The sequence below is a fragment of the Oncorhynchus clarkii genome, chromosome 2 (assembly GCF_045791955.1).
Source record: "Oncorhynchus clarkii lewisi isolate Uvic-CL-2024 chromosome 2, UVic_Ocla_1.0, whole genome shotgun sequence".
NCBI classification, from domain to species: Eukaryota; Metazoa; Chordata; class Actinopteri; order Salmoniformes; family Salmonidae; genus Oncorhynchus; species Oncorhynchus clarkii.
Genome location: NC_092148.1, coordinates 31,928,608 through 31,940,642, shown reverse-complemented (window position 1 = coordinate 31,940,642; position 12,035 = coordinate 31,928,608). Strand labels below are relative to the sequence as shown.

Genomic DNA, 12,035 nt, shown 5'->3' with positions numbered 1-12,035 from the left:
TGAATAGCTTCAAGAATAGTCAATAGTATAGACGGTTTTTTATTGAAAAGCCACTGGGTAGAATAACATAGACTACTATAGCAACATACTCCTTGTTTCATATTACATCTATAGACTGCAAATTGTAGGAAGTTGCGGTGTCACATTTCATTTTGGTGCATGTTGATGTAGCTTCCCATTTATCACAGACCATACACTTTTGCAGAATGTATTTTAATTAGACCTTTGAACTGCTATGGAGTAGAGTATAGAATGTTTATTATTCCTGAGGGGCTGCTTTACAGCTGATAGTGAGACATCTATAAAATATATATTCACAATACAGCAAACGTGAATTTTAAAAATCCACAATGCAATACTGTACTGCTAGGATCCATCATGTTTTAATAGGAAACATGGTGAGTTGTACCTTCCTTTTTTGATTGTAGGCCAATAATAAAAATGTAATTGCTGCATAAAATAAGCAAACAATAAATAAGTAAAAGTCCAGTTCACATATCTTTATTGGCAACACAAGCTAGTGTCACAGGGTAGGGGTTAACTTTACTTGAAAATATCTGGTTGCCTACTTCCTCATACAATTGTTGCTTTTGATTGTTAGATCAGTGGCACCTCTCTTGGAACCACAGTTGAGCCTTGACAGCACAACATCGAGGCAGCACTGCAGTGATGGCAGGCACTGAAACAGTTATGTCCCTGCAAGAATTAATTGCATCCTTGGATAAAACAGGTCTGCCACGGATTCTGCAGGTTTGCTCTGGGGTATACTTTCAAGGTAAGACTTTTTCATACTTTCTTTCATAAACTCCATGTGTGGGCAAACCAGTTTTTACATTGCCAGAAATGAGACAGACGGGCAGAGTAGAACTTACTGATTAACAGTCAGTGGCAGTTTTAATAAATAATCAATTCTGACATACACAAACAGAAGTAGAACAAAAGTCTCATAATTAGGCAACAGTACAGAATATCTTATTTACAACTGAGGGTACTTTCATATTCATATCTGTTTTACCGTTTAGAAATGACAGTATCTAGTCCCCACATTTGAAGGTGTCATCTATTTGGACAAATGTAATTATACGTGTATTAAAGTAGTCAAAGTGTAGTGTTCGGTCACATAGTCCTAGCACCCATGACTCTACAAACTTGTTGGATGCATTTGCAGTTTGCTTTGGTTGTGGTTCAGATTATTTTGCGCCCAATAGAAATTAATGGTAAATCATTTGTGTCATTTTGGAGTCACTTTTATTGTAAATAAGAGTACCATACGTTTCTGAACACTTCTATATTCATGCGGATGCTACCATGATTATGGATAATCATGAATGAATCGTTAATAATTAGTGAGAAAGTTACAGTGGCATAAATATCTTACCCCCCCCCCCCCCCCCCAACAAAAAGCTAGACTCGCCGTATTCATTATTTTCATCGTTTCTATACCATGCGTGATCAAAGGTTGATAATTTAAGACATATTTTACGGTAATAATCATTGGCGCAAAAAGTAAATGTATTGTTCAGATATCATTACCACATAGGTGTACTCTATTAAAATGAAATCAGTTAAATTAATGAAAGAAAAATAACGTTTAGCAGGCACTAATTTGCATCAAGCCTGTCTTGAGCATTTGGCCATAGGTTCTCATCGACATTGCAGTAAATGCCTTCGTTGTTCATGTACATGTGGAAACACCTTTTGGTATTGCGAATCCAAGCCTGACATACGTCTAGACTGATGTGAAAAGAAGTGGAGAGCGCTTGTTGAGGTGCAACCAAAAAATGTGATAATCTTAGATAGGAAAAGCTAACCATTAAAAATGCAATGTTTATTTAAGTTAAAAGATAACATTTTGGCCTACAATGGCCTTCTTACAAACATTATCTTCCAACTTTGCTAAAATAAAACATTGAGTTTAACAGTTATTTTCAATCGCTTTGTTTTGCTATTTTCCTCTTGGGAAATGTGGTGAATTTTGTGGTGAATTTTCAAAACTCTTAGTACAAAACTCCAAATTGTTAACACTTCTAACGCAGTCAGTCTTACATTCAAAACCTTTCATTGTGCATTCATTTAGTTTGGAAACATCTTTCACCACACAACTATTAATCTAAAATATAAGTTGAATGAAAATATTGGTTTAATCACCAAAATACAACATAATGAAATATTCTAAATTTAGTTGTTTTAACAACCAGTTGATCCAATGGCAAAAAATGCAAGATACACTATATCTTCAAGTTAGTTACCTTCAAATTAGTGGATTCGGCTATTTCAGCCACACCGTTGCTTTCAGGTGTATAAAATTGAGCACACAAATGTGAGCATTTTATTGTGAAAGGCAAGTACTTAATGTAAACATGTATTGCAATGTGGAACATGTATTTCTAGATGAAACACTGATTTAATTTTTGTGAAAAAGTGACTGATTTTGTGTTGTACGCAGTCATTTGGAAATGTGCTTTGAGTTTTAGAACTGCCTTTTTGATTATCTGTTTTGAGTTTTGTACTAAGCATTGTGAAAATGTACCACATACACATATTAGACACTTTGAGCTTACGCAGCCCTGCCTCTCGATCTGGAGAGGGCATGAGACAGGTGGGTTTCTAGTGAGGGTCACTGATAGGACCTTACACTTGGCAGGGTTCAGTAACATTTTGCTTGCCTGAACCCATGAGTCAAAGTTGTCCAGGGCCTGCTGTGGTGTGCAGATTTTTCCCATTGTGCTTGTGTGGGCCAGACTGAAATCATTAATGTACTTCCACCTACTGTCAACATCCCGGGCTGCACCGTCAATGACTGCAAGGAAGATGAGAGGACCCAGAGGAGTTCCTTGAGCCTCACCTCCCTTCAGCTCCTGCCAGTCTGAGTGTTGTTTTACATCCGGTCACAAAACTGCAGAGCCATGCTGTGAGGGCAGGTCTGACATCCAGTTGGATCAGGCGTTCAATGGCGATGGTGTAGCTGATTTTGTCAAAGGCCTTGGAGAAGTGGTGATGAGGTTGGTTATGGTGGATGGGATGTATGACTGTTTGTATAGTCCAAAAGGCTAACGAGAGCGTAAGTCGATGACCTTTCGGGTCTGCTTCCAAACTGTCTGGGGTCTATGTTGGGTTTTAGGTCTTCCTTCATCCAGCTGGCAGTGAAGCTCACAGGAATTGTTTGATAGTTGTGGTGTCAGGGATATAGGCCATAGCTGGTTGGCTGTCGGGGGGAGGGTCTTAGGGATGAGCACGACTGTGGCTTCTTTCCACTGGGAAGGGAATTCATCTCGCTGAAATGATGTGTTGAGGATGTCACTGATGAGTTACTCAACTCGCAGGCAAATTCTCATAGGATCTGCTGTGGCACACCGTAGGGGCCAGGGGCTTTGTTGTTTTTGATCACACGCAGCTTGTCATACACCTCCCAGGGTTGGATTTCAGGGAGAGGCTGCAGGGAACGTAAGAAGGCTGGGATGGCTGTTGTGTCCAGGGAAGTTAGTGATTGGCTGACCTGAGAGAACCAGTTGTTAATTTCATTTGTTATTCCTACTTTGTTGTTTTGATCATGGGCAGGAATATACATTTTCAGAGGGGCCTTGATTTCAGCCAGAGGAGGCTGGTGGGAGGAGCTATAGGAGGACGGGCTCATTGTAATGGTTTGGAATAAACGTAACAGAGTCAAACATGGTTTCTATACGTGTTTAACTATGGTTTTCATATGTGTTTGACTCCATATATTCTGTTCCAGCCTTTACATTGAGCCTATCCTCCTATACCTCCTCTGCTGTCATCGAGGGTCTGTCAGTAGGGTGCATTTTCACAGTTTGGACAGGGAAGTGGTCATTACACACAGCAGTCCATGTTATAGAAGGCAGCAGTCTTGGATGTAGCATCAGGGGCATTGTATACTTCTTGCTTTTCTTGGGCTTTTCAAGACCATTGGACTGCCTGATGATCACTGAGGCCAATGTCTGGTAGGATGGATTGTTTATAGTAAAGCTGGTTCATGTCTAATGCTTAGGTCCAGTATTGCATCACCTCTGGTACCTTCAATGCCTCTGGTCCCCAATACCTCAGTGAACTCCTCAGCCTGAAACAGTCTTCATGGTCATTATGGTCAAAACATTTTTGTATTATTGTAAATCTAACCTTAATTTAACTAGGCAAGTCAGTTGATCAAATGATCAAAGAATTTGCAGTCCCAAAGACACGCTCAAAAACAATGGCTGACTACGCATTCTGTTGTCCCCCAGCTCTGGAACAAGCCCCCACCTCTTGCATGCCCCAGACCACAACTGCCTTTAAGTCTGAGCTCAAGAATCACTTCTTCAAACGGTCTTTCGCTAAATATGATCTGTCTGGTTGGTGTCTTGGTCATATACGTTAGTTTGAGTTCTGTGGTTTTGTCCTTGTTGCCTGCTTTATTTTAATGGTTGCTCTCAATGTAAAGAACTTTGTGATTTACATCTGTAAATGAAAATCACTCTACAAATCTAATCATATTATCCTGCACAACTTGGGTAAGCCCATCTATTGAAGTCTCCCAGTATGGCAAGACCACAGTTAGGATACCCATGTCTTGAGCATATGGTCTTTGTGCCGCTAACTTTCTCACTCATTATTCACGATTATCCGTAATCATGTTGGCATCCACATGAATGTAGACGTGTTCAGAAACATTCTTAATTACAAAAAGTGACAATACATTATTTACCATTCACACCTTTTCTATTCATATCCATACTGTCTATATCCCCCATTCACATATTTATATTCCGGACTCTGACGTATTTTTTTAAAAAACGAATTAAGATTTTTGGGTATTGTTATTGTATTGCTAGATATTGCTGCACTGTTGGAGCTAGAAACATAATGGCACGTTGTATAATGATAGGAGACAGGCGCAGGAATCCAAAATAGTTTTATTTATTTTTCTACCCAAAAATGCGTACCTCATGAACATGACGTTGACGAAGCCCAAAAGAAACAGACACACACAACACAGCGCTATAAACAAAGAGCGAGGTGTAAACCTCTAATAAATACACTGGACGAGACCCGTAATACAAATACACGGGACGAGACCGGTATTAACAAATGCAAATGCATACTAACTAACACCGTAACGCGCAAGCCGACACAACGGAGCACATGTGTCGAGACCAACGGACAAGGAACAATAATCAACAAGGACAATGAGGAACAGAGGGCACATATATACACATACTGGGAACCAGGTGTGCATAATGAGACAAGACAGTCCGGGGTTGGACAGTTCGGTGAGACGGAGCTGGTGAACTGAATGTACCGGGGCACGTAAGCACCTGCAAAACTGGAGGCGACCAATATTTCATTTCTTTTTTTATTTTAACCCCTTTTTCGTGGTATCCAATTGTTGTAGTAGCTACTATCTTGTCTCATCGCTACAACTCCCGTACAGGCTCGGGAGAGACATGAGTCATGCGTCCTCCGATACACAACCAACCAAGCCGCTGCTTCTTTAACACAGCGCACATCCAACCCGGAAGCCAGCCGCACCAATGCGCCGGAGCACCTGGCCACCTTGGCTAGCGTACACTGCGCCCAGCCCGCCACAGGAGTCGCTGGTGCGCGATGAGACAAGGACACCCCTACCGACCAAGCCCTCCCTAACCCGGGCGACGCCCCACAGACCTCCCGGTCGCGGCCGGTTACGACAGAGCCTGGGCGCGAACCCAGGACTCTGATGGCACAGCTGGCGCTGCAGTACAGCGCCTTTAACCACTGCGCCACCCGGGAGGCCTGGATTTGATTGGGCACGACATAATCTGAAACACAACCAAAACAAACATAAATGCATCCAACAAGTTTGTAGAGTCACAAGCTTGATGTAGTCATTGCATGCTAGGAATATGGGAGCAAAATACACATTTTTGACTACTTTAATACTCATGAAATACAAATACTGATGACACCTTCAAATGGGAGAAGATATATAAAGTGCTTTCATTTCTAAATAGTAAAACAGTAAACAGATGTGTATATATACCCTCAAATAATAGGTGACATTCTGTACTGTCGCTTCATGAAACATTTGATCTCAAATCCAAAATGCTGGAGTGTAGAGCGAAATTAAATGTTTTTGCTTCACTTTCTAAATAAATACATAGAGGACTGACTATATGTAATATCACATGTTTAAAGGTTTATAGATAATAATATGCTTGGTTATATGGATGGATGGTCAGTCAGTAGACAACCTACAACCAGGTTGATATTGAGACAATGTATCAAATAAATGACCTGCAACCCACAAGAAAAAGCTATTTAATTCCAAATAAGGAAATGGAGGGAAAATGAAAGTAGCAAAGCCTCATGAGTGATGTTCCTGGAACAGATAATTTAGTACTGTGTACTGTATATCTATTTCCATCAGTTCAGGCATGCTTTGTAACGGTAGAGTATTATTGAGTAAACAACTGCGATAAAAACATTTTAAAAAATCAACCCAGTACAGTATGTGCATGTTGCTGCAAATATTATCAAATATTATCATCAGAGCTGAAATTGTGGTGTGTTGATGCTTTATAGGCTCTGTTTATGAGCTGTCGGGAAGCGAGGTGTGCCTGTCCACGGGGGACCTGGTGAAGGTCATCGACATCGAGCTCCTGTCTGTCAGCTGTGAGGACACCAGCAACAATGATAAGTTTGAGCTGCCCATCAACCATGCAGGTGAGGCTTACGGTTTTCAACAAATGCGCTTAGCCAGGCCTAGAAAGAATAAAAGAAATGCCTCCGGTCCACCTAGCACAGATGATTGACTTGACCAAGAATGGCAGTTCTAGTAATTCTATGTATGTGAGCCCCCCTTATTCTTTATTAACCACGGTAATATGTTTAATTAATTTGAATAAAATCACTTGATCAATTCTGTGTTATTACTGGCCTCATTGTGGACTCTCCCGCTCAGATCTGTTCAAGCTGGTTCCAGAGGAGATGCCATACAGCACAGTGGAGGAGATGGTGAGTCTGAGGCCTGTAGGCCTGGACAGCTGCTTTCCCTTCACCTTCACCAGCCGATGTGAGCTGACCTTACAGAATTTCACGCTCGGTGCCGGGATGGCCGTGACCATGCTACACATCGAGCAGCAGGACGGGGGTGAGGAGAGCTGCGTCCGCTGTCAACTCAGAGGCCAGCAGGGGGCTTCGGCTGACGTGCTAATCCCCTTCTCCTGCCGTGGGGAGTTCTATGAGTGTGAGAGTGACCAGACCTACACCCTCCAGGAGATCCTGTCCTCGCCCCACCTCTGCTGCCGGCACTTTTGCTTCAGCAAGAAGACCAAGCACGGGGCATCGCTAGTCTTCAGCCCCATATACCAGGTCCAGGCCATCATGCACTGTGAGTAGAACCTGGTTCTGAGTCAACCAATGGCATACTTCCTTAGCCAATGAAAAGACATTGAGCTATAATGTTAGAATCTAGAACTGAGAGAAGTGTTGCCTGAGGAGCACATCATCAAAGCTAATGGCAAACTGTAGCCTGCACAAGATTGTGCAATTTGAACATACAGCTTAGTTTTTTTTTATTCTGCTCAACATCAAGTTTAGTACTTTACTGTATGGGTCTTCACCCTTTCAACATCATTTCTCAAATTTTTTCACAGTGAGGAAGAACATAGTCAAGTTCCCCTCCAGCTTGGAGGTGGATGTGGTCGACGTGACGACGGAATCCCAAGACTTGACATTTGTGACCCCGCTCACTCTGCTCGAGGTCTTTGCACAGCCAGACGAGGCCTTCCCCACAATGGCTGAAATACTGGAGCACCATGAGGGCCAGCCTCTGTTCCGTTGTACCTGGCTGGCTGAGCTACACAAGGGCCATCCTCTCGTCCTTCACAAGCGTGGTTCCTCAGCCATGGTTCTGGCTTCGGGTCTCAAGGGGCGCAAGGCCCGCCAGTACTTCCTAATGTCGCAGAGCTACGGGGGGCGGCTGCGACGGAGGCCGCGTGAGTTCGAGTCGGTGTATGAGCTGTACGCCGCCTCGACCCAAGCGCCGTTACTCACGGTCAGGGTGACGCGGCACAGTGAGGAGCTGGAGGAGGAGGGGCTTCTGGCACTCAGTGTGGGCGAGCAGCTGGAGGTGCTGCGCTGCGAGAAGGTGAAGCTGCCCGGAGGAGGAACCAGCCAGGAGGAGAAGAATAACCAGACCGTGGAGGTCCTTGTATGTAGACGTCTCCAAGAAGTGGACGATGATGAGGAGGAGGATGAAGAGGAGAAGGAGGAGAGTGAGGTGGTCCATTTGCCCATGTACATGCAGAGCCACTTTGTGGAGAAGCTCACGGACAATAAGAAGTACAGCCTGAAGGACTTGTGCAAGGCCTTTGCTCTGCCACTGGACGTTAAGGTGGTGAGCGGTGACGCAGAGCTGGAGAAAGATCCTCTGGTGGGGTTCTCATCCCTGAGGCTGCAGGAGGCTACTATACAGCCCATGGTCCAGGCCAGCCTTCCAGGAAAGCCAGAGAGGTGCTTTGAGATACCAACAGACTGGCTTAACATGTCTTTGTCTTTTACTAACGACCCCTTGCCTTTGACCCAAGAATATCACCTGGAGACAGTTACAGAGGTGACAGACTCATTCTATTACGAATTTCGAAAGCTCACCGCATCAGATGAGCCCCCACCACCACGTCCACCAAAGCCGAAGCCATCATCAAGATCAAATCCACCGTCAGCCTCAAAACCATTGTCAGGCTCAAAGCCATTGTCAGGCTCAAAGTCTTCCAAGGCAACCCCTTCACCCTCACACCCAGATGCCCCCTGTCTTCCACCCAAAAGCGGCACCCTTTCCCTGTTGAGTGATCTAAGTCTTGATAGCAAAAAGGCTCAAAGGCCCCCTGCTCCTCTGCCTCCGGTAAGCTCTTCCTTTCAGACCTCATGTACTTTCTAGGCAGGATATAGCACTACTTATCTCCTGTTGTCACTCCTGTCTTGCTGGACTTGTTTACTGTCCTACATGTCCTGCCTACTGTCTTGCATCCTATGTATTGCCCTTGTACTCTGCCTTGCAGCCCCACATCCCTTGTCTTAGCTGTGAAATTGTCAAACAAAAATGTGGCACTGTACTGTTTCTATGTCTGATGTTTCTCTGTTTTAACTTCAAAATGTTCTCTGTAAAGTATGTTGAGATATTGTGAAATACACTTTTAATAATTTGAATAAATTGTGACTTGATTTGACTAGGACTAAAATGCTGCCTCATATAATAGGGTCTTGGGTTGCTCAATCAATGTATTGTATTACGGTAGACCATTCCATTCTTGTGGGCCGGCTAAGGAGTATTGGTGTCTCTGAGGGGTCTTTGGCCTGGTTTGCTAACTACTTCTCTCAAAGAGCGCAGTGTATAAAGTCAGACAATATGCTGTCTCAGCCACTGCCTGTCACCAAGGGAGTACCCCAAGGCTCAATCCTAGGCCCCACACTCTTCTCAATTTACATCAACAACATAGCTCAGGCAGTAGGAAGTTCTCTCATCCATTTATATGCAGATGATACAGTCTTATACTCAGCTGGCCCCTCCCCGGATTTTGTATTAAATGCTCTACAACAAAGCTTTCTTATTATCCAACAAGCTTTCTCTACCCTTAACCTTGTTCTGAACACCTCCAAAACAAAGGTCATGTGGTTTGTTAAGAAGAATGTCCCTCTCCCCACAGGTGTGATTACTACCACTGAGGGTTTAGAGCTTGAGGTAGCCACCTCATACAAGTACTTGGGAGTATGGCTAGATGGTGCACTGTCCTTCTCTCAGCACATATCAAAGCTGCAGGCTAAAGTTAAATCTTGACTTGGTTTCCTCTATCGTAATCCCTCCTCTTTCACCCCAGCTGCCAAACTAACCCTGATTCAGATGACCATCCTACCCATGCTAGATTACGGAGACATAATTTATAGATCGGCAGTTAAGGGTGCACTCGAATGGCTAGATGTTCTTTACCATTCAGCCATCAGATTTTCCACCAATGCTCCTTATAGGACACATCACTGCACTCTATACCCCTCTGTAAACAAACTGGTAATCTCTGTATAGCCGTCGCAAGAGCCACTGGTTGATGCTTATTTATAAAACCTTCTTAGGCCTTACTCCCCCCTATCTGAGATATCTACTGCAGTCCTCATCCTCCACACACAACACCAGTTCTGCCAGTCACATTCTGTTAAAGGTCCCCAAATCACACACATTCCTGGGTCGGTCCTTTTTTCAGTTCGCTGCAGCTTGCGACTGGAATCTCTTCATTCAAAGACTGACAGTTTTGGCTGCTTTGTGTGATGTTTTGTCTCTACCTTCTTCACTTTGTTGCTGTTGACTCTGCACAATAATGTTTATACCATGTTGTTATGTTGCTACCATGCTGTGTTGTTATGTGTTGCTGCCTTGCTATGTTGTCTTAGGTCTCTCTTTATGTAGTCTCTCTTGTTGTGATGTGTGTTTTGTCCTATATTTATATTTGATTTAATCCCAGGGCCCCATCCCCGCAAGAGGCCTTTGCCTTTTGGCAGGCCGTCATTGTAAATAAGAATTTGTTAACTGACTTGCCTAGTTAAAGAAAAAATATTAGAACATTCACACATAACACACCCCACATTTGTTACAGTAGTCTCATCAGTTATGTGAAAATGTTTGCTGATGCAGACTCCTCACACCATGCAAATATGTGGTTCCTGTTTTTTCAACATAGTATGTACACTTCCTAGAATAACGGTAGTTTCATTTTCCTGTTGTCGTGAAGGATTTCAAGGATGATGCCCCTCCGCTGAATCCAAGAAAACCTATGACCGATGTCAAGTCAGGCAAGGCTCAGCCAAACACTTACATTAAGTCTATAAGTCACAAGCCCAACAATAAAGGTACAGTATGTCTTACATTGGAAATTACTTGAGCTATTTCATCAGGGAAGTAAAAGTCAACGGCAAAAATTACCCCATTCATCGTTTCTGAATTTGGTGCATATTTTTATACAACATTTTACTGTTATCTGTAGTTCTCTGTTAGGTAAATGTTTTTGCACTGGGTGACCACTTCACACAAAACCTCAATTGTTCGGTAAGCCTAAAATTAACTTGTCTTTCAGCAGCGGCGAAATATGAAGTTCAAGCAGATGAGGACAGTGACCATGATTATGAGCAAGTGGACGACAAGTTGAGAAGAGCACAGGACAATTTTTTATTTTACTGAACCAGCCAGAGGAATAACTATTAAAAGGCTAACTAAAGTCTCATTGCATAAAATAGACTAGACTATAGGGTGCAAGACAATGTCAGAACTACGCACTGATAGCCAGCCACTGTAACCGTGAATACTTTGAGATGGTACTGTGCAAAACAGGATACATGTCTTATTGTACCCATATTTTGTTACTTGGTTTTCATTTTCTACATTGCTACAGTCACAAGACACTTGCCAACCGATTATCCCAAATGCTTATCATAATAAAAGCCTATTGGTGTTTATGGTTGTTACATTTAATAATTTAGCCATGTATTTTGTAACTTAAAATGTCCCCTTATTTTAAAACTCAATGATGCTATTCCCAGGCTCTGTCGTAACCGGCCGCGACCGGGAGGTCCGTGGGGCGACGCACAATTGGCCTAGCGTCGTCCGGGTTAGGGAGGGCTTGGTCGGTAGGGATGTCCTTGTCTCATCGCGCACCAGCGACTCCTGTGGCGGGCCGGGCGCAGTGCGCGCTAACCAAGGTTGCCAGGTGCACGGTGTAGCCTCCGACACATTGGTGCGGCTGGCTTCCGGGTTGGATGCACGCTGTGTTAAGAAACAGTGCGGCTGGTTGGGTTGTGTATCGGAGGACGCATGACATTCAACCTTCGTCTCTCCCGAGCCCGTACGGGAGTTGTAGCGATGAGACAAGATAGTAGCTACTACAACAATTGGATACCACAAAATTGGGGAGAAAGAGGGGTTAAAAAAAAAAAAAAAAAAAAAAAAAAAAGAGTGGAGTGACAGTGGGGATCTTCTTGCGCAACACAAAGTGGTGTGGTGCTTTACTGGTGCTTTGGGT

At 43.5% G+C, this 12,035-nt stretch overlaps 1 protein-coding gene across 2 annotated transcripts; it reads left to right on the top strand.

Annotated features, from left to right (window-relative positions):
• The first annotated feature begins 625 nt into the window (after positions 1 to 625).
• On the top strand, positions 626 to 11,966 carry LOC139380941 (protein THEMIS2-like). 2 transcript variants are annotated; one of them, XM_071124127.1, is made up of 6 exons: positions 626 to 775; positions 6,556 to 6,696; positions 6,935 to 7,363; positions 7,629 to 8,875; positions 10,752 to 10,869; positions 11,097 to 11,966. In XM_071124127.1, exons 1-6 carry the CDS (start codon positions 670 to 672, stop codon positions 11,195 to 11,197), a joined length of 2,142 nt encoding a protein of 713 aa, XP_070980228.1. In that variant the 5' UTR covers positions 626 to 669; the 3' UTR covers positions 11,198 to 11,966. The 2 variants fall into 2 exon arrangements, with proteins under 2 accessions (XP_070980228.1, XP_070980218.1); XM_071124117.1 differs by having other exon boundaries at positions 634 to 775; positions 11,094 to 11,470.
• The last annotated feature ends 69 nt before the right edge of the window (positions 11,967 to 12,035 follow it).